The sequence below is a fragment of the Cherax quadricarinatus genome, chromosome 6, assembly GCF_038502225.1.
Source record: "Cherax quadricarinatus isolate ZL_2023a chromosome 6, ASM3850222v1, whole genome shotgun sequence".
NCBI classification, from domain to species: domain Eukaryota; kingdom Metazoa; phylum Arthropoda; class Malacostraca; order Decapoda; family Parastacidae; genus Cherax; species Cherax quadricarinatus.
In genome coordinates this window covers 43,088,043-43,111,339 of record NC_091297.1, presented here as the reverse complement: position 1 = coordinate 43,111,339, position 23,297 = coordinate 43,088,043, and the positions used below count along the sequence as shown (strand labels likewise).

General features: G+C 40.1%; 1 protein-coding gene across 1 annotated transcript in view; it reads right to left on the bottom strand.

The window, feature by feature from the left end:
• Positions 1–23,297, bottom strand: part of eIF3a (eukaryotic translation initiation factor 3 subunit a) — a 221,254-nt gene that overhangs the window by 84,575 nt on the left and 113,382 nt on the right. Inside the window, exon 13 of the mRNA XM_070081388.1 lies at positions 23,149–23,297. This exon is cut by the window's right edge and continues 28 nt beyond it. Within this exon, the coding sequence (XP_069937489.1) occupies positions 23,149–23,297 (149 nt within the window). The remainder of the gene's footprint in view (positions 1–23,148) is intronic.

The following is a 23,297-nucleotide window of genomic DNA, read 5'->3' as shown; positions in this document are numbered from 1 at the left end:
GTTGTGAAACACTTTAGGATAAAGGAACGAGAGGTACAGGCCTCTATGGACAGATATGTTGTGTGACAGAAGTCCAGTGACTCTGAAGCTGGTCCTAGTGGCATTAAAAGAACAAGGGAAGTAACCCCAGAAAAAGACTTGCTGCCTCAAGTGCTAATGGAAGGGGATTCCCCTTCTAAACACTAACAAGATCAACGGTCTCCCCTCCTCCCATCCCATCAATCATCACCAGATCTTCAATAAAGGTAAGTGTCATGTAACTGTGCATGTCTTCTTCAGTTTGAGTCTATTAAAATTAATATTTCATGTGGTAAAATTTTTTTTTTTTCAATACTTTGGAGTGTCTTGCATGGATTAATTTGATTTCCATTATTTCTTATGGGGAAAATTAACTTGACTAACGATTATTTTGATTAACGATGAGCTCTCAGGAACGGATTAATATCGCTGGTTGAGGGTCCACTGTACTTGCAACATCTGCCACATTGCTCCCCTATCCACTATCATATGCCTTTTCTAAATCCATAAATGCAATAAAAACTTCCCTACCTTAAACTAAATACTGTTCACACATACAGTAGGGCCCACTTATAAGGCAGGTTAGGTTTCAGGCTACCGCCGGAAAGTGGAACACCCTTTTTTCCCCATTTATAAATGCATACAAATACTAGATAACAAGTTTACACTGACATAAATTAAGTTAGCAATAAAACTAGGCATCAAAAAACAATAAAAAACCAAAAGACACACACAGTGCACTCATTACTTAGCTTAAAATATTTGTAATCTTAACCCTTTGACTGTCGCGGCCGTATATATACGTCTTATGAGGTACCGTGTTTGACGTATATATACTCATAAATTCTAGCGGTTTCAAATCAAGCAGGAGAAAGCTGGTAGGCCCACATGTGAGAGAATGGGTCTGTGTGGTCAGTGTGCACCATATATAAAAAAATCCTGGAGCACGCAGTGCATAATGAGAAAAAAAAAACGACCGTTTTTTTAATTAAAATGCTGACTTTGTGGTCTATTTTCGTGTAGTATTTATGGTTGTATTCTCGTTTTCTTGGTCTCATTTGATAGAATGGAGAACATATTATAGAAATAGAGGTGATTTTGATTGATTCTTACTATAAAAAGAACATAGAAATGGAGCTCAAAGTAGAGGAAATGTTTGATTTTTGCCAATGTTCAAAAGTAAACAAATGATGCCATTGTCCAATAAATGTCCAACTAGCCATTCTAATATGCAGTCATGAATGGGTTGATGTTATTTATACAATTATTACAGTATTGCAGTAGTCTGCATAATAGTAAGTCTTCTATTTTTTATTTGAATAAAAATTCAAAATAGAAAGCAAGAGTAATATCAGAGGGGCCTGGAGACATGACTGATGAGCAAAGAAAATGTTATTTTAGAGCCAGGAATGTCTGCATTGTTCATTCTGGAGCTTATTTTGAAATTGTTATATTTTTTAGTTTTCGTGAAATTGGCCAAATTGCAAATTTCTGACCACATTATTAGGTAGTTGAAATCGGTAAATGGGCAGTTTCTTGTACTCAGTCGATAGAAAAAATGGAGATCTAAAGAAATAGCTATGAGTTTGGGCGACTGGAACAATGGAATTAGCCGAAAATAGGGCTCAAAGTGGGCGAAATCGCTGATTTGTAAACAGTGCCGAGGTCGCTAACTTCGCGAGAGCATAATTCCGTCAGTTTTCCATCAAATTTCGTTTTTTTGGTGTCATTACAATCGGGAAAAGATTCTCTATCATTTCATAAGAAAAAATAATTTTTTTTTTTTAAATTTTGCGACACCAGGAGACACCTCAGGATTGGGGGTTGTGACAGTCAAAGGGTTAATCTAGGATGACACAAGTCTTATTTATTTTAAGAAATCAAGTGTGGTATGCATGGTAGTCAGCCGGGCTACCATACCAGGCCACCCCACCTACACACAATATTCTATTACATTTAACTCTTTCAGGGTGCACAGGCCCTCTCAGAGACTTGTTCTTAGGGTCCCCCAAATTAAAAAAAAAAATTATTTTTTCTAATGAAAAGATAAAGAATCTTTTTCCGATCACAATGACACCAAAAGTATGAAATTTGATGGAAAACTTACGGAATTATGCTCTTGCGAAGTTAGCGGTCTCAACGGTGTTTACGCATCGGCAATTTTGCCCACTTTGAGCCCCATTTTCAGCCAATTGCAATGTAATAGTCTACAAAAATCATAACTATTTCGCTAGAACTCCATTTTTTCTATCGAATGAGTACAAGAAACCACCAATTTACCGATTTCAACTATCCAATAAAGTGGTCAGAATTTAGCAATTTTGCCAATTTCACACAAATTTCAAAAGATGCCAATTTCCAAATAGAGCCCAGAATAAACAAGAAGACATTCCTGGCACTAAAATAGTTCATTAGTCACATCCCCAGTCCCCTCTTACATTTCTTTTGCTTTCCACTTTGAATTTTTATTCTCACAAAAAAAATAAGATTTACTGTTATGCAGACTACTGCATTAGTGTAGAAATGGTATAAATAATATTGGCGCACTTGTGAAAGAATATTAGACTCACCAGTTGACGTGTATTGGATGCTTAGCATGATTTGTTTTCTTTTGAACTTTGGTAAAAATCAAAGATTTCTGCTAATTTGAGCTCAATTTCAAGGTACTTTTCATTGTAAAACCAGTCAAACTCATCTCAATTTCTATAATATGTCTTCCATTCTATACAATGAGACCAGGAAAACTAGAATACAGGAAGGCCCCACTTATACGGCGGGTTAGGTTCCAGGCTACCGCCGTAAAGCGGAAATCGCCGTAAAGTGGAACACCCTTTTTTTCCACTTATAAATGCATACAAACACTAGATAACAAGTTTACACTAACATATATTAAGTTAGCAATAGAACCAGGCATCAAAAAACAATAAAAAGGTACAATACACACATAGTGCACTCATTACTTACCTTAAAATATTTATAGTCTTAATCTAGGGTGAGACAAGTAGTATTTATTGTAAGAAATCAAGTGTGGTATGTATTGTAATAGGCAGGCTATTTCACCAGGCCACCCCACCCACACATACTATTCTATGATATTTAAGCATCCCAGAGCGATAAAATGTATATACAGTTCACTCATTACTTACCTTAAAATATTTGTAGTCTTAATGTAGGGTCAGGAGTAAGTAAATGAGATAAAACGAATAAATGAGAGAGAGAAAGAATGAGTATGTACATGAGAGGTGACAGGCCAGGCACAGAGTAAACAAACCAGGCTCCCACATCTTATATTTATGTTTATTTATTCTATTGTGGGGTGTATTTATCATCTTTTTATGTTATGTATCGTGTTTATTATATAATTTTGAAAAAAATATCATGGCTGGATTAATGAAAATGTGTATATTACCGTAATATACGACATTTAATGAGACTCCGTGACTATTGTTATTATCACCACTTGTGGAAGTCGTCTGCTACCACAGATCACATTTTTTTTTTTTTTTTTTTTCAACAAGTCGGCCGTCTCCCACCGAGGCAGGGTGACCCAAAAAAAGAAAGAAAATCCCCAAAAAGAAAATACTTTCATCATCATTCAACACTTTCACCACACTCGCACATTATCACTGTTTTTGCAGAGGTGCTCAGAATACAACAGTCTAGAAGCATACACATATAAAGATACACAACATATCCCTCCAAACTGCCAATATCCCAAACCCCTCCTTTAAAGTGCAGGCATTGTACTTCCCATTTCCAGGACTCAAGTCCGACTATATGAAAATAACCGGTTTCCCTGAATCCCTTCACTAAATATTACCCTGCTCACACTCCAACAGATCGTCAGGTCCCAAGTACCATTCGTCTCCATTCACTCCTATCTAACACGCTCACGCACGCTTGCTGGAAGTCCAAGCCCCTTACCCACAAAACCTCCTTTACCCCCTCTCTCCAACCCTTTCGAGGACGACCCCTACCCCGCCTTCCTTCCCCTATAGATTTATATGCTTTCCATGTCATTCTACTTTGATCCATTCTCTCTAAATGACCAAACCACCTCAACAACCCCTCTTCTGCCCTCTGACTAATACTTTTATTAACTCCACACCTTCTCCTAATTTCCACACTCCGAATTTTCTGCATAATATTTACACCACACATTGCCCTTAAACAGGACATCTCCACTGCCTCCAACCGTCTCCTCGCTGCTGCATTTACCACCCAAGCTTCACACCCATATAAGAGTGTTGGTACTACTATACTTTCATACATTCCCTTCTTTGCCTTCATAGATAACGTTTTTTGACTCCACATATACCTCAACGCACCACTCACCTTTTTTCCCTCATCAATTCTATGATTAACCTCATCCTTCATAAATCCATCCGCCGACACGTCAACTCCCAAGTATCTGAAAACATTCACTTCTTCCATACTCCTCCTCCCCAATTTGATATCCAATTTTTCTTTATCTAAATCATTTGACACCCTCATCACCTTACTCTTTTCTATGTTCACTTTCAACTTTCTACCTTTACACACATTCCCAAACTCATCCACTAACCTTTGCAATTTTTCTTTAGAATCTCCCATAAGCACAGTATCATCAGCAAAAAGTAACTGTGTCAATTCCCATTTTGAATTTGATTCCCCATAATTTAATCCCACCCCTCTCCCAAACACCCTAGCATTTACTTCCTTAACAACCCCATCTATAAATATATTAAACAACCATGGTGACATTACACATCCCTGTCTAAGACCTACTTTTACCGGGAAGTATTCTCCCTCTCTTCTACACACCCTAACCTGAGCCTCACTATCCTCATAAAAACTCTTTACAGCATTTAATAACTTACCACCTATTCCATATACTTGCAACATCTGCCACATTGCTCCTCTATCCACTCTATCATATGCCTTTTCTAAATCCATAAATGCAATAAAAACTTCCCTATCTTTATCTAAATACTGTTCACATATATGCTTCAATGTAAACACCTGATCTACACATCCCCTACCCACTCTAAAACCTCCTTGCTCATCCGCAATCCTACATTCTGTCTTACCTCTAATTCTTTCAATTATAACCCTACCGTACACTTTTCCTGGTATACTCAGTAAGCTTATTCCTCTATAATTTTTACAGTCTCTTTTGTCCCCTTTCCCTTTATATAAAGGGACTATACATGCTCTCTGCCAATCCCTAGGTACCTTCCCCTCTTTCATACATTTATTAAACAAAAGTACCAACCACTCCAACACTATATCCCCCCCTGCTTTTAACATTTCTGTCATGATCCCATCAGTTCCAGCTGCTTTACCCCCTTTCATTTTACGTAATGCCTCACGTACCTCCCCCACACTTACATTCTGCTCTTCTTCACTCCTAAAAGATGGTATACCTCCCTGACCAGTGCATGAAATTACTGCCTCTGTTTCTTCCTTAACATTTAAAAGTTCCTCAAAATATTCTCGCCATCTACCCAATACCTCCATCTCCCCATCTACTAACTCCCCTACTCTGTTTTTAACTGACAAATCCATATTTTCCCTAGGCTTTCTTAACTTGTTTAACTCACTCCAAAATTTTTTCTTATTTTCATTAAAATTTCTTGACAGTGCCTCTCCCACTCTATCATCTGCTCTCCTTTTGCACTCTCTCACCACTCTCTTTACCTTTCTTTTACTCTCCATATACTCTGCTCTTCTTATAACACTTCTGCTTTGTAAAAACCTCTCATAAGCTACCTTTTTCTCTTTTATCACACCCTTTACTTCATCATTCCACCAATCACTCCTCTTTCCTCCTGCCCCCACCCTCCTATAACCACAAACTTCTGCCCCACATTCTAATACTGCATTTTTATGTTTATTTATTCTACTGTGGGGTGTATTTATCTTATTTATATGTTATGCATCGTGTTTATTATATAATTTTGAAAAAAATATCATGGATGGATTAATGAAAATGTGTATATTACCGTAATATACGACATTTAATGAGACTCTGTGACTATTGTTATTATGGCGTCACTTGTGGAAGTCGTCTGCTACCACAGATCACATTTATGTTTATTTATTCTACTGTGGGGTGTATTTATCTTATTTATATGTTATGTATCGTGTTTATTATATAATTTTGAAAAAAATATCATGGCTGGATTAATGAAAATGTGTATATTACCGTACTATACGACATTTAATGAGACTCAGTATTGTTATTATCACCACTTGTGGAAGTCGTCTGCTACACAGCTCACATTTATGTTTATTTATTCTACTGTGGGGTGTATTTATCTTATTTATATGTTATGCATCGTGTTTATTATATAATTTTGAAAAAAATATCATGGATGGATTAATGAAAATGTGTATATTAACGTAATATACGACATTTAAATGACTTGATGTATGTAAGTTTATTTAGGTACAGGTATACATAAGTATAATTATCAGAGTATATATAAAATATGAAATAACTTTTAAAAACATTTGAAATTTTGGAGTTTCCAGACAAAATGGAGAGACTTAGTGCTTACTGAGCTCATGGAGAATGTAAACAAACAGGGTGGGGCACGGTGACCGTATTAGAAAGTCAGGTGGGGGGAGCCGTATAGTGAGTTTTGGTCATAATTTGAAATGTCCGTATTAGCGGAACGCCGTAAAGCGGAACGCCGTAAAGCGGGGCCCTCCTGTACAACAATAAATATCATACGAAAATATAGTGCAAAGTTGCTGTTTTAATCCAAAAACACGGTCAAAGTTGTTTTTTTCTCATTATGCACTGTGTGCTGCAGGATTTTTTATACTGCACACACTGACCACATAGACCCATTCTTTCATATGTAAGCCTACCAGCTTTCTCTCACTAGATTTGAAGGCGCTAGTATTTATGCGTACTAGTATGTCATGGGCACTGGCGCGTAAGCTGTACTAGTACGGCCGAAACCCTGAAAGGGTTAAGCATCCCAGAGCGATAAAATGTATATACCATTCACTCATTACTTACCTTAAAATATTTGTAGTCTTAACTTAATGTAGGGCGAGATGAGTAGTATTTATCGTAAGAAATCAAGTGTGGTATGTACAGTAGCCAGCCAGACCACCCCACCCACACATACTATTCTATGATATTTAAGCATCCTAGAGCGATAAAATGCATATACAGTTCACTCATTACTTACCTTAAAATATTTGTACTCTTAATGTAGGGTCAGAGGTGAGTAAACGAGATAAAATGAATAAATGAGAGAGAGAATGAGTACATGAGGTCAGGCGCAGAGTTTATGTAAACAAACCAGACGAACTTAAGTTTTGTAAAAAAACAAAGTGTACACGTCCGGTTTGTGTACAAGTCGTCTCTACATTGATATGGTAGAATAAATAAAGAACAACACTCCCATTCTCATATAACACCATTTTTAGAAGAAATGACGCTCTGAGTGAAGGCAATGGAAATAGGTCACGCTGACTTTTGGGTTATCATAGGTGTATACCTGAATAAACTTACGTACAAAAGGAATAATTTTCTACAGTTACCCCCAGTAACACATTTTCTCTGATGTTGGACTAGAGAAAGTGTTATTCTTGCAGTCACTCGCAAAAGTCTGGCTACCACATCTCATATTTATTTATTCTATTGTAGGGTGTATTTATCATCTTTATATGTTATGTATCGTGTTTATTATATAATTTTGAAAAAAAATATGGATGGATTAATGAAAATGTGTATATTAACGTAAAATACGACATTTGATGAGACTCGGTGATTATTATTATTATTTCTAATATGGCGTCACTTGTGCAAGTTGTCTGCTACCACATCTCATATTTATGTTTGTTTATTCTACTGTGGGGTGTATTTATCATCTTTATATGTTATGCATCATGTTTATTATATAATTTTGAAAAAATATAGACGGATTCATGAAAATATTGTATACTATTAACATAATATACGACATTTAATAACGAGAGACTGTGATTAGCATCATTACTAATATGACGTCTCGGGACATTAAAAACACTTACTGATTTTAATGTGTACCTGCATGCCAGTACAGTATGTAAGTATATTTAGGTACAGGTATACACAAGTATTATTATCAGAGTATATATAAAATATGAAATAACACTTGAAATTTTGGAGTTTCCAGACATAATGGAGAGACTTAGTGCTTACGGATCTCACATGGAATGTAAACAAACTGGGTGGGGTGCGGTGACTATCAGAAAGTCAGGTAGGGGGGAGCCGTATAGTGTGTTTTGGTCATAATTTGAAATGACCGTATTAGCGGAACGCCGTGCTCTATGTTTCAATGTAAAAACACTTGATCTACACATCCCCTGCCCACTCTAAAGCCTCCTTGCTCATCTGCAATCCTACTCTCTGTCTTACCTCTAATTCTTTCAATAATAACCCTACCATACACTTTTCCTGGTATGCTCAGTAAACTTATTCCCCTATAATTTTTACCATCTCTTTTGCCCCCCCCCCCTCCATTTATATAAAGGAACTATACATGCTCTCTGCCAATTCCTAGGTACCTTCCTGTCTTTCATGCATTTATTAAACAAAAATACCAACCACTCCAACACTACATTCCCCCTGCTTTTAATGTTTCTGTCGTGATCCCGTCGGTTCCAGCTGCTTTATCCCCTTTCATTCTACGTAATGCCCTGTGCACATCCCCCACGTTCACATCCTGCTTTTCTTCACTCCAAAAAGACGTTATACCTCCCTGGACAGTGCGTGAAGTTACCGCCTCCCTTTCTTCAAAGGCATTTAAAAGTACAGTGGATCCCCGGTATTCGATATTAATCCGTTCCTGAGAGCTCATCGAATACAGATAATATTGAAAACCGAATCAATTTTCCTCATAAGAAATAATGAAAATCAAATTAATCTGTGCAAGACACCCAAAAGTATGAAAAAAAATATTTTACTACATGAAATATTAAGTTTAATGCAATAGAATAATTACAATAACAATAAAATAATTGACACTTACCTTTAATGAAGATCTGGTGATGATTGATGGGATGGAAGGAGGGGAGAGGTGTTAGTGTTTAGAAGGGGAATCCCCTTCCATTAGGACTTGAGGTAGCAAGTCCTTTTCCAGGGTTACTTCCCTTCTTCTTTTAATGCCACTAGGACCAGCTTGAGAGTCACTGGACCTCTGTCACACAACAAATCTGTCCATAGAGCTCTGTACCTCCCGTTCCTTTGCGATTTGTCTAAAATGGGCCACAACATTGTTATTGTAATAGCTGTGTTAGGGTGATTTTCATCCATAAAGGTTTGCACTTCAACCCACTGTGCACACATTTCCTTAATTTTTGAAGTAGGCACAATGTATTCCACAACTGGTATAGGCTTCTCAGGGTTAGCCCCAAACCCTTTAAAATCTTTCTTAATTTCCATACTAATTCTCACCCTTTTTCCCACAGGGTTGGCACTAGATGCTTCCTTGGGGCCCATGGTGACTTATTTTGCAGAAACAAGCACCAAACACAGTAATAATATGGATAATATAGAATGTACCGAATGTATCCTTAGATGCGCACACACTGGCTGGCTTGTAAACACTGGCACACAAGGGGCAGTTCAGGCCACATGTTGACAGGTCTCGTACGAATCGTATCGAATACCGGGTTTTCAGTCAAATACCGAGGAAAATTTTTTGCGATACAATGCATCGAATACCGGATTTATCGAATACCGATGCCATCGAATACCGGGGGTCCACTGTGTACCTCAAAATATTCTCGTCATCTACCCAATAACTCCAGCTCCCCATCTACTAACTCCTTTACTCTGTTTTTAACTGACAAATCCAATCGTTCCCTAGACTTTCATAACTTGTTTATCTCACTCAAAATTTTTTTCTTATTTTCATAAAAATTTCTTGACAGTGCCTCTCTCACTCTATCATCTGTTCTCCTTTTGAACACTCTCCATATACTCTTTTCTTATAACACTTCTGCTTTGTAAAAACCTCTCAAACTACTTTTTCCTCTTATCACACCCTTTACTTCATTATTCCGCCAATCACTCCTCTTTCCTCCTACACCCACCCTCCTATAACCACAAACTTCTGCCCCACATTCTAATACTGAATTTTTAAAAATATTCCAACCCTCTTCAACCCCCCCCCCCTTCCCCAACTACTCAAACTTGCACTAGCCAACCTTTCTGACAATAGTTGCTTACATCTCACCCAGTACTCAGTGGTCAGTCGTCACGTGAGGTCACAGACCCTGAGCTGCTTTGGGGATTAGTGTGGACGGTTACAAAGCATGGCTTGCTTCTGCAGTGTTTTAAAAATTGAGGTTGGAGAGTTGAAGGAGGAGGTCTTGCTTCTCCAGGAGGAGATTAGGAGGCTGAAGGTCCACCTCAATGGGTCTGGGAGAGAGTGTGAGGTGGCTGGAGTTGTGGGGAATGAGGCTTCTAGCAGCGAGGTGCAGTCTGTCTCTCGCTGTGGGGAGGCTGTAGTTGGGGAGGCAGCAACGGCTACCAGCAGTGAGGAGCAGCCCAGCACCTGCTACAAGTGGCGAGTAGTTCACAGTAATGGAAGGCGCATCAGAGTAAGGAAAGTTAAGAGTGAAGATCTGAAGGTAGGAAATCGCTTCTCTGTTCTTCAGGATGAATGTACTTCAGTGGCCAGTGAAGGTAAGGGTACTACTGCCCCTGCTAATGGAGGTAAGCGCATTCTTGTGGTTGGTGACTCTCAGGTAAGATACATTGACCGTGCTTTTTGTAATAGGAATAAGAAGATGAGAGATAGAGTGTGCTTCCCTGGAGCTGGTGTTGGGGACATTGTCAACAGGCTGGATAATATCATGTCAGGTAATGGGAGCAAGCCCATTATCTGTCTCAGTGCTGGTGGAAATGATATTGGGAAGGGTAGGAGAGAAGAGCTGCTAGATAAGTACAGGTCAGCTATAGATTTCATTAAGTCTAAGGGAGGGATCCCAATCATATGTAGCATCTTGCCTAGAAGGGGAGTAGGAAATGAATGGTTGTCTAGGGCAATTGGTGTAAATTGCTGGCTAGACAGATACTGCAAGGAACTTGCAATCCCATTCATTGACAACTGGAACAACTTTTATGGCAAACATGATATGTATGCAAGGGATGGGGTACATCTCTCTGGGGCTGGGGTGGTAGCACTTGCAGACTCGATTGAGAAGGCCATTGGTGAAATGCCTATGATTTTAAACTGATGGAAGATAGAGGTATGGGTGTGTGTGGGAAACAAGCAGGTTGCAACACTTGGGTTGGAAACAGTAAATGTATAAAAGGCATTCAGCATGAAGTTATAAATAAAGACAATAGATCAGGTCAGCAAACAAAGGGGGACAGCAGAGGGCAGCAAGGGACTAGCTCCCTTAAGGTTTACTATACTAATAGCAGGAGTGTAAGAAATAAGATAGATGAGCTAAGATTAATTGCAAGTGCAGGAAACATAGATATTATTGCTATAACAGAGACCTGGCTCAATCTGAAAGATAGAGAGATGCCCTCTGAATGTCACATACAAGGCTATAAATTATTCCACACTGACAGGGTCAACAGGAAAGGTGGTGGAGTAGCGATGTATGTCAGAGACAATTTAAATTGTTGTGTTAGACAAGATATTAAATTAGAAGCGTCAGCCACTGAATCTGTTTGGTTACAGCTTCTCGAGGGCCGAGAAAAACTAATTTTGGGTGTGATTTACAGGGCCCCAAATCTTGATAGGGAGTGCAGTAAACTTCTATGGGACGAAATTCGTAAGGCATCTACATACGAAAATGTTGTGCTAATGGGAGATTTCAACTATAGACAGATTGACTGGAGCAATTTGACAGGAAATTTAGAGTCAGGTGACTTTCTTGATACGATCCAGGATTGTTTTTCAAAACAGTTTGTGACAGAGCCAACTAGGGGAAATAACCTCCTTGACTTGGTTCTTGCCAGTAGGGAAACACTAATTAATAATCTTGAGGTTAATGATGAGCTTGGGGAAAGTGATCACAAATCACTCAGTTTTAATATATCATGGAATTCCCCTAATAATGGCAATCAAGTCTCCGTCCCTGACTTTCGCTTGGCTGATTTCATAGGACTGAAAAATTACTTAGGTGGGCTGAACTGGAATGACCTGACTAAGGGTCAGGTAGGTGGTGATGGTTGCCGATATGATGCTTTCCAGGGCATAGTTCTAGCTGCTCAGTCAAATTATGTTCCAAATAGGGAAATCAGATCAAACAAAAATGATCCTAAATGGATGAACAATAGATTAAAATATCTGATTGGTCAAAAGAGAGGCATATATAGGCAAATCAAAAGAGGAGAGGGGCAATTGAGAAATCGATATATTCAGTTAAAGAGAGAAATAAAAAAGGGAATTAGAAAAGCAAAAAGAGATTATGAGGTTAAAGTTGCAAGAGAATCGAAGACTAACCCAAAAGGATTCTTTCAGGTATACAGAAGTAAGATCAGGGACAAGATAGGCCCACTCAAAAGTTCCTCGGGTCAGCTCACTGACAGTGATAAGGAAATGTGTAGAATTTTTAACACATACTTCCTCTCAGTTTTTACACAGGAGGATACCAGCGATATTCCAGTAATGATAAATTATGTAGAACAGGACGATAATAAACTGTGCACTATTAGGGTCACAAGTGACATGGTCCTTAGGCAAATAGATAAATTAAAACCTAACAAATCCCCAGGCCCTGATGAACTGTATGCAAGGGTTCTAAAGGAATGTAAAGAGGTGCTTAGCACACCTTTGGCTAATCTTTTCAACATATCACTACAAACTGGCATGGTGCCAGATAAGTGGAAAATGGCAAATGTGATACCTATTTTCAAAACAGGTGACAGGTCCTTAGCTTCGAACTATAGACCAATAAGCCTAACCTCCATAGTGGGAAAATTTATGGAATCAATAATTGCCGAGGCAGTTCGTAGCCACCTTGAAAAGCATAAATTAATCAACGAATCTCAGCATGGTTTTACAAAGGGGCGTTCCTGCCTTACGAATTTATTAACTTTTTTCACTAAGGTATTTGAGGAGGTAGATCATGGTAATGAATATGATATTGTGTATATGGACTTCAGTAAGGCTTTTGACAGGGTCCCACATCAGAGACTATTGAGGAAAATTAAAGCACATGGAATAGGAGGAGAAATTTTTTCCTGGATAGAGGCATGGTTGACAAATAGGCAGCAGAGAGTTTGCATAAATGGGGAGAAATCAGAGTGGGGAAGTGTCACGAGCGGTGTTCCACAGGGGTCAGTGTTGGGCCCCCTGCTGTTCACAATCTACATAAACGACATAGATGAGGGCATAAAGAGCGACATCGGCAAGTTTGCCGATGACACCAAAATAGGCCGTCGAATTCATTCTGACGAGGACATTCGAGCACTCCAGGAAGATTTGAATAGACTGATGCAGTGGTCGGAGAAGTGGCAGATGCAGTTTAATATAGACAAATGCAAAGTTCTAAATGTTGGACAGGACAATAACCATGCCACATATAAACTAAATAATGTAGATCTTAATATTACGGATTGCGAAAAAGATTTAGGAGTTCTGGTTAGCAGTGATCTGAAACCAAGACAACAGTGCATAAGTGTTCGCAATAAAGCTAATAGAATCCTTGGCTTCATATCAAGAAGCATAAATAATAGGAGTCCTCAGGTTGTTCTTCAACTCTATACATCCTTGGTTAGGCCTCATTTAGATTATGCTGCACAGTTTTGGTCACCTTATTACAGAATGGATATAAATTCTCTGGAAAATGTACAAAGGAGGATGACAAAGTTGATCCCATGTATCAGAAACCTTCCCTATGAGGATAGACTAAGGGCCCTGAATCTGCACTCTCTAGAAAGACATAGAATTAGGGGGGATATGATTGAGGTGTATAAATGGAAGACAGGAATAAATAAAGGGGATGTAAATAGTGTGCTGAAAATATCTAGCCTAGACAGGACTCGCAGCAATGGTTTTAAGTTGGAAAAATTCAGATTCAGGAAGGATATAGGAAAGTACTGGTTTGGTAATAGAGTTGTGGATGAGTGGAACAAACTCCCAAGTACAGTTATAGAGGCCAGAATGTTGTGTAGCTTTAAAAATAGGTTGGATAAATACATGAGTGGATGTGGGTGGGTGTGAGTTAGACCTGATAGCTTGTGCTACCAGGTCGGTTGCCGTGTTCCTCCCTTAAGTCAATGTGACCTGACCTGACTAGGTTGGGTGCATTGGCTTAAGCCGGTAGGAGACTTGGACCTGCCTCGCATGGGCCAGTAGGCCTTCTGCAGTGTTCCTTCGTTCTTATGTTCTTATGTTCTTATGTTCTAACTTCCTCTCCCTTAGGTTATACACTTTCACCTCTCTTACGTGCTATTGCCATTTTTGTTTTGTCCCATCTACCTCTTACTCTAACTGTAGCTACAACTAAATAATGATCTGATATATTAGTTGCCCCTCTATAAACATGCACATCCTGAAGCCTACATATCAACCTTTTATCCACCAATACATAATCGAACAAACTACTTTCAATATGTGCTATATCATACCTTGCATACTTATTCATCCTCTTTCATAAAATATGTATTACTTATTACCAAACCTCTTTCTACACACAGCTCAATTAAAATCTACCCATTTTCATTTATCCCTGGCACCCCAAATTTTCCCACTACTTCCTCCACAACATTTTTACCCACTTTAGCATTGAGATCCCCAACCACAAGTATTCTCTCACTTGGTTCAAAACTCCCCAAGCACTCACTCAACATTTCCCAAAATCTCTCTCTCTCTACACTTCTCTCTTCTCCAGGTGCATAAATGCTTACTATAACCTACTTTTCACATCCAACCCTTATTTTACTCCAAATAATCCTTGAATTTATACATTTATATTCCCTCTTTTCCTGCCATAACTTATCACTGAACATTATTACTACTACTCCTTTAGCTCTAACTCTATTTGAAACCCCTGACCTAATCCCATTTATTTCTCCCACTGAAACTCTCCCACCCCCTTCAGCTTTATTTCACTTAAGACCAGGACATCCAGCTTCTCATTCGTAACATCCACAATCATCTCTTTCTTATAATTCGCACAACATCCATGCACTTTCAAACATCTCACTTTGACGGTTTTCTTCTTTTTCTTTTTAGTAGGCTATACGGGAAGAGAGGTTACTAGCCCAGTGTTCCCGGCATTTTAGTTAACTTTTACAACACGCATGGCTTAGAGATTCTTATTCCACTTCCCCCTTCAGGGAAACCAGCAGGCCGGACTTGAGTCCTGGAGATGGGAAGTACAGTGCCTGCACTCTGAAGGAGGGGTGTTAATGCTGCAGTTTAAAAACTGTAGTGTAAAGCACCCTGGTGGAAGGTAAGCTTGATGTCTAAGGAACGGAGAGAATTGTTGAGATTAGAAAGACGGGAAATGTAGGGAAGGCAGAGGATAGAAGAGTTCCCAGGAGTAGAAAGTTTGGGAGAGAAGAAATTGTGTTTGGCACGTGAGAGGGCAGTGTCTATGAAATAGGAAGGGTAGCCTACTCTATTTCTTGCTCCTCCTGTCCTCTTCAATACTTCGGAGAAACTGGTCGATCTCTTTCTGACAGACTTAGGGAGCACAAAAATAGTGTTAGGCTTGCCAACACTAACAATGCTCTTTTCTGTCACGTAAGAGATCATAGCCATCCTATTGACTGGTCTTCTGCTAAAACTGTCTTCCTTACTTCCAACTCGAACAGTCGCCGTCTAGTTGAATCCTCTCTAATACACAACTTTCCTTGTAAGAACCTTATCCCTGGCTTCGTCTCTGTAGATGCCTTCCTCTCCCACTATATTGTAAAATGCTCCAAACTTCAGAACACCCGTGACTTAACCTGACTCCTCATTTTTTCTTTTTCATCTCCCTCTTCCCCTTTCTTCTTTCCTTTTCTCCTCTGGGTTGTCTTTCTCTCTTCTGTCTCGTGTTTCTGTTCCTTCTTCATTTATTTCACCACTTCCCCTTTCACGCACCTCTGTGCACTTGCTCTCCCTCAGTGGCACATAGCTCTCCTGCAGTGCTCCCCTTCCTTTGTATTTGACTGGCTCGTCCTCCTTATTTCCCACTTCTACCACTACTACTACCTCTTCTACTACTACTACAACTACTGATGAAATTAGGACACATGTGCGGCGTCTGGTTGTCTTTGTTGTGGACGTTTCGCCATCCAGTGGCTGGCTGGATGGAGAAACATCTACGATAGGGATGCCCGGGTGTTGTGCATGTGTCTTAATTTCATCTTGTCGGTATTATATACCATTCTTGTACTACTACTACTACCACCACCTCTTCCTGCCTATATATAGCTGTCCTGCTCCACTTCTGGTTAGTGTGACTTTGTCAATGGTCCAAGTCGGACCGAAACGTCGTCGTAAGCTTCTCTCTCTTATGTGCGGGTTATTTGTGAATTGTTCCAGTCACGGTATTGTGCCTTTTTTGTTATTTATCTGTTGGTTCAATGAGTTCTTTTCACAAAGCATCATTAGTTTCCTGGCATGTGCCGTTGAGTCAGGGTGCTTCCCGGAGGTATTTCTGGTATAACATTGCGCTGCAACATCTTCAATTTTACATGTGGTAAATTAAAATCTCCAAGGAGTAAAATATTTGGTGGGGGATTTTCTAGTTTATCCAGATAGCTATCTATCTTCCTTAGCTAATCTGTGAATTCCTCAGCAGTTGCTAATGGTGGTTAATATACTAGGATAATTGTCAAATTCCTATTTTTAAACAAAAAAAAAGGCACAATACCGTGATTGGAACAATACACAAATAACCTGCACATAAAAGAGAAAAGCTTACGACGACATTTCAGTCCGACTTGGACCATTTACAAAGTCACACTAACCAGAAGTGGAGCAGGACGGCTATATATAGGCAGGAAGAAGAAGAAGAAGAAGCAGAAGAAGCAGCAGCAGCAGAAGAAGAAGCAGAAGAAGAAGCAGAAGAAGCAGAAGAAGAAGAAGCAGAAGAAGAAGAAGCAGAAGAAGAAGCAGAAGAAGAAGCAGAAGAAGAAGCAGAAGAAGAAGCAGAAGCAGAAGAAGAAGCAGAAGCAGAAGAAGAAGCAGAAGAAGAAGCAGAAGCAGAAGCAGAAGAAGAAGAAGAAGCAGAAGAAGAAGCAGAAGCAGAAGAAGCAGAAGCAGAAGAAGCAGAAGCAGAAGAAGAAGCAGAAGCAGAAGAAGCAGAAGAAGAAGAAGAAGCAGAAGAAGAAGAAGAAGAAGCAGAAGAAGAAGAAGAAGCAGAAGAAGAAGAAGAAGCAGAAGAAGAAGAAGAAGAAGCAGAAGAAGAAGAAGAAGCAGAAGAAGAAGAAGAAGAAGAAGAAGCAGAAGAAGAAGAAGAAGCAGAAGAAGAAGAAGCAGAAGAAGAAGAAGAAGCAGAAGAAGAAGAAGAAGCAGAAGAAGAAGCAGAAGAAGAAGCAGAAGAAGCAGAAGAAGAAGCAGAAGAAGCAGAAGAAGAAGAAGAAGAAGCAGAAGAAGAAGAAGAAGCAGAAGAAGAAGAAGAAGCAGAAGAAGAAGAAGAAGCAGAAGAAGAAGCAGAAGAAGAAGCAGAAGCAGAAGAAGAAGCAGAAGAAGCAGAAGAAGCAGAAGAAGCAGAAGAAGCAGAAGAAGCAGAAGAAGAAGAAGCAGAAGAAGAAGAAGCAGAAGAAGAAGAAGCAGAAGAAGAAGAAGCAGAAGAAGAAGAAGAAGCAGAAGAAGAAGAAGAAGCAGAAGAAGAAGAAGAAGAAGAAGAAGAAGCAGAAGAAGAAGAAGAAGAAGCAGCAGCAGCAGCGGCAGCGGCGGCGGCGGCGGCGGCGGCGGCGGCGACAACGCCGTCTAGTTGAATCCTCTCTAATACACAACTTTCCTTGTATGAATCTTAGCCCTGGCTTCGTCTCTGTAGATGCCTTCCTCTCCCACTACATTGTAAAATGCTCCAAACTTCCCAACACCCGTGACTTAACCTGACTCCTCATTTTTTTCTTTTTCTTCTTCTCCCTCTTCCCCTTTCCTCTTTCCCTTTCTCTCTTCTGTCTCGTGTTTCTGTTCCTTCTTTATTTATTTCACCACTTCCCCTTTCACCCACCTCTGTGCACTTGCTCTCCCTCTGTGGGCACCTAGCTCCCTTGCAGTGCTCCCCTTCCTTTGTATTTGACTGGCTCGTCCTCCTTATTCCCCACTACTACCACTACCACTAATACTACCTCTTCTACTACTACTACTACTACTACTACTACCACCACCACCACCTCTTCCTGCCTATATATAGCCGTCCTGCTCCACTTCTGGTTAGTGTGACTTTGTAAATGGTCCAAGTTGGACCGAAACGTCGTCGTAAGCTTCTCTCTTTTATGTGCGGGTTATTTGCGTATCGTTCCAGTCACGGTGTTGTGCCTTTTTTTGTTATTTATGGACCCCACAGTTAAGCGCCATATTCTCTCCAACTTTTTTAATGTTCTTCCCTCTTTTAAACCCCTCTTTCGATCTTATGAGGCTGCTCTTATTTCTACCAGGGGTCGTAAGAATCAGCTTCGCTTCCTACGTGACTGTCTTGCTGAACAAGTTCTGCCCCTTTCCTTCTCCCACTTCCTGAAAACCAACCCACTGGGCACTCCCTTTCCTGATCATGCCCATCTCCTACTTCATCAGCTCATTCTTTCTACTAAATCACAGGTTGAAGATGCCTTCTTTACTTTCCGTCAACGTCAACGTGCTTTGTGGCTCAACCACAGGATCTCTGTAACCTTCTCTCTACCATTACCTTTGACACTGCTCGCCTGAATACACAAATTCATTCTTCTAAACTTCAGAATAAACTTCAAACATCTCATCTCAGCTAGCCCTTGGTCTAAATTCTCCCTCACTGTGTTACTAACCTGTCTTCTGTCTCACTCTCTCAGTATGAGCTTGAACTTCTTGGTTTTGGCCTTTCCTTTGCCACTTCGCTTACTCCTCGCGCTGGTATTGCCCTGATTAGCTCTTTTGATTCCTTTTGTCAATCTCGCTCCCGCAATCTTCCTGACTTGTCCACTTTTTGTGGTGCTCTCCTTCCTGCTCTTGTTAGTCTGTTTTCTAAGAATCACCACCTTCCATGCCATTACCAACTTGCCCTTTCTTCTTTGAAATCCAACACTAATATTGTCATACTATCTCCTGACAAAGGTAATTCGGTAGTTATCCTTGATTGCGAGGATTACCTCTGTAAAGCTGATGTCTTGCTCTCTGACTCACGTACCTACACTCCTCTCGTTTCCAACCCTCTTGATCGCATCAAGAGAACTTTCAACAAGAAACTAAGGACTCTCTCCGACCTCTGTCCTCCTGACTTTGACCTTGTTCAACGGTTTCGTGTCATGTGTCCCTCTCTTCCCTATTTCTATGGCCTTCCTAAAACTCAAACCTGATATTCCTCTTCGTCCTATCATATCCTCTAGAGGTTCTGTCTCTTATTCTCTTGCTTCTTGGTTGGCCAAAACCCTCACTCCCTTTCTTGGTACTTTTTCTCCTGCCCACCTCCGTCACTCTCAAGACTTCATTGAACGGGTTCGCTCTCTCCCAACCTGTAAGATGCTTAGTCTTGACGTTGAGTCCCTCTTCACCAATGTCCCTCTTGATGATGTCCTTGATTTCCTTAGAGAGAAGGCCCATAAAGGGTTTCTACATCTCCCTATACCTACTGATGTCTTTCTTGATCTTATCTGCCTCTGTGTGGACTAATTCCTTTTCCTTCCAAGGGAAATATTATTCTCAAACCATCGGTGCCACTATGGGCTCTCCTCTCTCTCCTGTCCTTGCTAATCTTTACATGGAATACTTCGAGACTGTTCTTCTTCCTACCCTCTATGTGCAATCTTCACTCTGGCTCCGCTATGTGGATGACATCTTTGCTGTGTGGCCTCATGACTCCAGTCTCTTCCAACCTTTTCTTGAAGGTCTTAATAATCTTGCCCCTTCAATTAAGTTTAAAGCTGAATGGGAATCTAATTCCTTGCTTCCTTTCCTTGATGTCCATGTCTACCGCTCAGATACAGGCTTTTCCTTTTCCGTTTACCGAAAACCTATGTACAGTGGCATGTACATTCACTACTTTTCCTATCATGCTTCCCTTGTCAAGAAGTGTTCTTATCTTCCTCTTTCTCCGTGCCCTCTGCATCTGTGATCCTCAGTTCCTTTCAGCAGAAATTTCCACTTCATAATTCGTTTTCCCGTCTTGGCTACCCTTCCCATTTCATAGACTCTGCCGTCTCACGTGCTAAACGTAATTTCTTCTCTCCCAAACTCTCTACTCCTGGGAAATCTTCTATCCTCTGCCTTCCCTACATTTCCGGTCTTTCTAATCTCAACAATTCTCTCCATCCCTTAGACATCAAGCTTACCTTCCGCCCGACTAACACTCTTTGCACTAATCTCGTTCATACCTCTCCTCCCTCTACAGATGTTCCTGGTGTCTACTCTATTTCTTGCTCCTCCTGTCCTCTTCAATACTTCGGAGAAACTGGTCGATCTCTTTCTGACAGACTTAGGGAGCACAAAAATAGTGTTAGGCTTGCCGGCACTAACAATGCTCTTTTCTGTCACGTCAGAGATCATAGCCATCCTATTGACTGGTCTTCTGCTAAAACTGTCTTCCCTACTTCCAACTCGAACAGTCGCCGTCTAGTTGAATCCTCTCTAATACACAACTTTCCTTGTATGAATCTTAGCCCTGGCTTCGTCTCTGTAGATGTCTTCCTCTCCCACTACATTGTAAAATGCTCAAAACTTCCGAACACCTGTGACTTAACCTGACTCCTCATTTTTTCTTTTTCTTTTTCTTCTTCTCCCTCTTCCCCTTTCCTCTTTCCTTTTTTTCTCCTCTGGGTTGTCTTTCTTTCTTCTGTCTCATGTTTCTGTTCCTTTATTTATTTCACTACTTCCCCTTTCACCCACCTCTGTGCGCTTGCTCTCCCTCTGTGGGCACCTAGCTCCCTTGCAGTGCTCCCCTTCCTTTGCATTTGACTGGCTCGTCCTCCTTATTCCCCACTACCACCACCACTACTACCTCTACTACTACTACTACAACTACCACCACCTCTTCCTGCCTATATATAGCCTTCCTGCTCCACTTCTGGTTAGTGTGACTTTGTAAATGGTCCAAGTCGGACTTAAATGTCGTCGTAAGCTTCTCTCTTTTATGTGCGGGTTATCTGTGTATCCTATTTTTAGCTTTAATGCCTAGGATTTCTACTATATCATACACAGAATTCAGCACTTTTGTGCAACAGAAAATATCTTTTACATAGTCCTTCTATTCCCTGTGACCTATTAATTCTATCACATCTATACATGTTCGAGTTTTCTACCTTTATCTCTCCATCCAAAACATCCTTTGTGTGTGTTTTTGTAAATGCCCCAAACATGGCATTCACTTCTGATAAGAACCCACTGATATAACTCATTTTTATTTGATTTCAAACCCTGAATATTTGCAAATATGAAGCAGGAATTACCATTTGAGATGTTTTGTTTTGCTGTGTGTTTCATTAGTACCACAGGTGATGTACTACCTGGTATGGCCCCTGGTGTACACACCCCTGGTTTCTCCGGTACTGACTTTGCATTTGATTGTGTATTTGGCCCTGATGGACTGAATGCCTGGTTTGGTATGTCCTACTGTGTTGCCCATTTGTAGCAATTCCCCTTTTCGTCTCTTTTTTGGTCCAATCGTTTCTCTTCATGTCTAAAAAAGATTGCTGTTCATTTTCCCTTTCTCTGCTTTCTCTGTAGTGCCACATTCCTTTTACGTGATGGTCTGGGCAGCTCAGGTCATAACATTCTCTGAACTGTGTTGAAGCTTAGCACATCACTAGGTAGAAGTACCTGCACTCTGTCAAAGCAACACTTTCCCTTTCTGAACATGTTCACACATTTTCTGTTGTGTTTATTCCAGCAAGCCATGCCATATCGGCACATACCTTTTGCACAGTATCTGCAAATGTTCTTACTGCCTATATTTACTGATTTTGAGTCTTTCCCAAGTTCTGCCACCTGATCTGAATTCTTGTTTTCTTTCATCTAAGCGTATTTCTTCCCTTTTTACATTTTAGTTTGTTCCTGCTTAGCTTTCTATTCCTCCCTTATTCTTTTCTCTGCTATGTACAGATGTTTTGTTCTTTTCCAACTTGCTCTTATTTCGGCTCATTGGTCTTTACCTTTATTTTCACTTTCCTCCTTTTCTTCTTCCATACCCCTTGTTTTCCACTCTTTGTATATATCTGGCAAGCTCCTTAGGAACTTTCTTACGCCTTCTAGGTTTTCACCTTTCAGTACTTCTCTTATGCCTGACCAGCTTTCCATCTCACTGGGGCAAATCCAGTGAGCTGGAAAGCTGGTTTCAGGTCATTTTTCATGGTTGAATCAAGCTTTGTACATGATATATGGGATGTTTTACCACATATATCACAAACAATTCTCCTATTATTTCCCCCTAGAATTTTTTCACATATACAACACATCTTATTTCTGGCCATGTTCACTTCCATTTAACTTATCCTGAGAAGTTTTATGTGGTGGGTGGTGGGTTGTTTTGGGTGGTGGGCTAGGGCTGTAGGTGCTGGGAGGTGGGGATCCATGGAAAGAGGGTAGGGGTGAGTAGAGGGGGGACCCTTCCCTCAGGTTGGGGGTGGTTGGAGGAGAGGTGTTTGGGGTAAGCATGGGAGGGCCCCCATCCCACTGGGTGGGGGTATCAGTGGAAAGAGGTTACAGGAGGGACGCTTCACACAGTAAGGTCATTAGGCTTATTCCTTTTCTTTTACAATATGTTCACTTTATTAGCCATAATTTAAGATTGCTACATTCCTGCACATCAATGTCCTTATCACTTGTTTCATTACTTATTACCTGTCTAACTTATGTGAAATTGAGCTGAAACTCTGAAAATGAAAATGGGGAGTAAGCACAGAGAGCAATGTGTTTGGATTGCAGAACAGTCCAAGTAATCTTTTAAAATGATTTGTTGAAATTTACCAATAAAAACCTTGTAAAAAGGGTTACATGCCCTGTATTATGGAAACCCTGACTATAAATTTTTGCTATGGATACTAATTACCTTTTCATCTTCTAACATTTTTTTTAGAAGAGGAATTTCTACTAATCTCTTAGCCCTCTCGAAGAAGTCCACTTTCTTCTCCTGAGCCTTCAGTCGCTGCTGAAGTTCTTTCCGTTCTTTCTCTAATTCTTCTACCTGCCTCTGAAGGA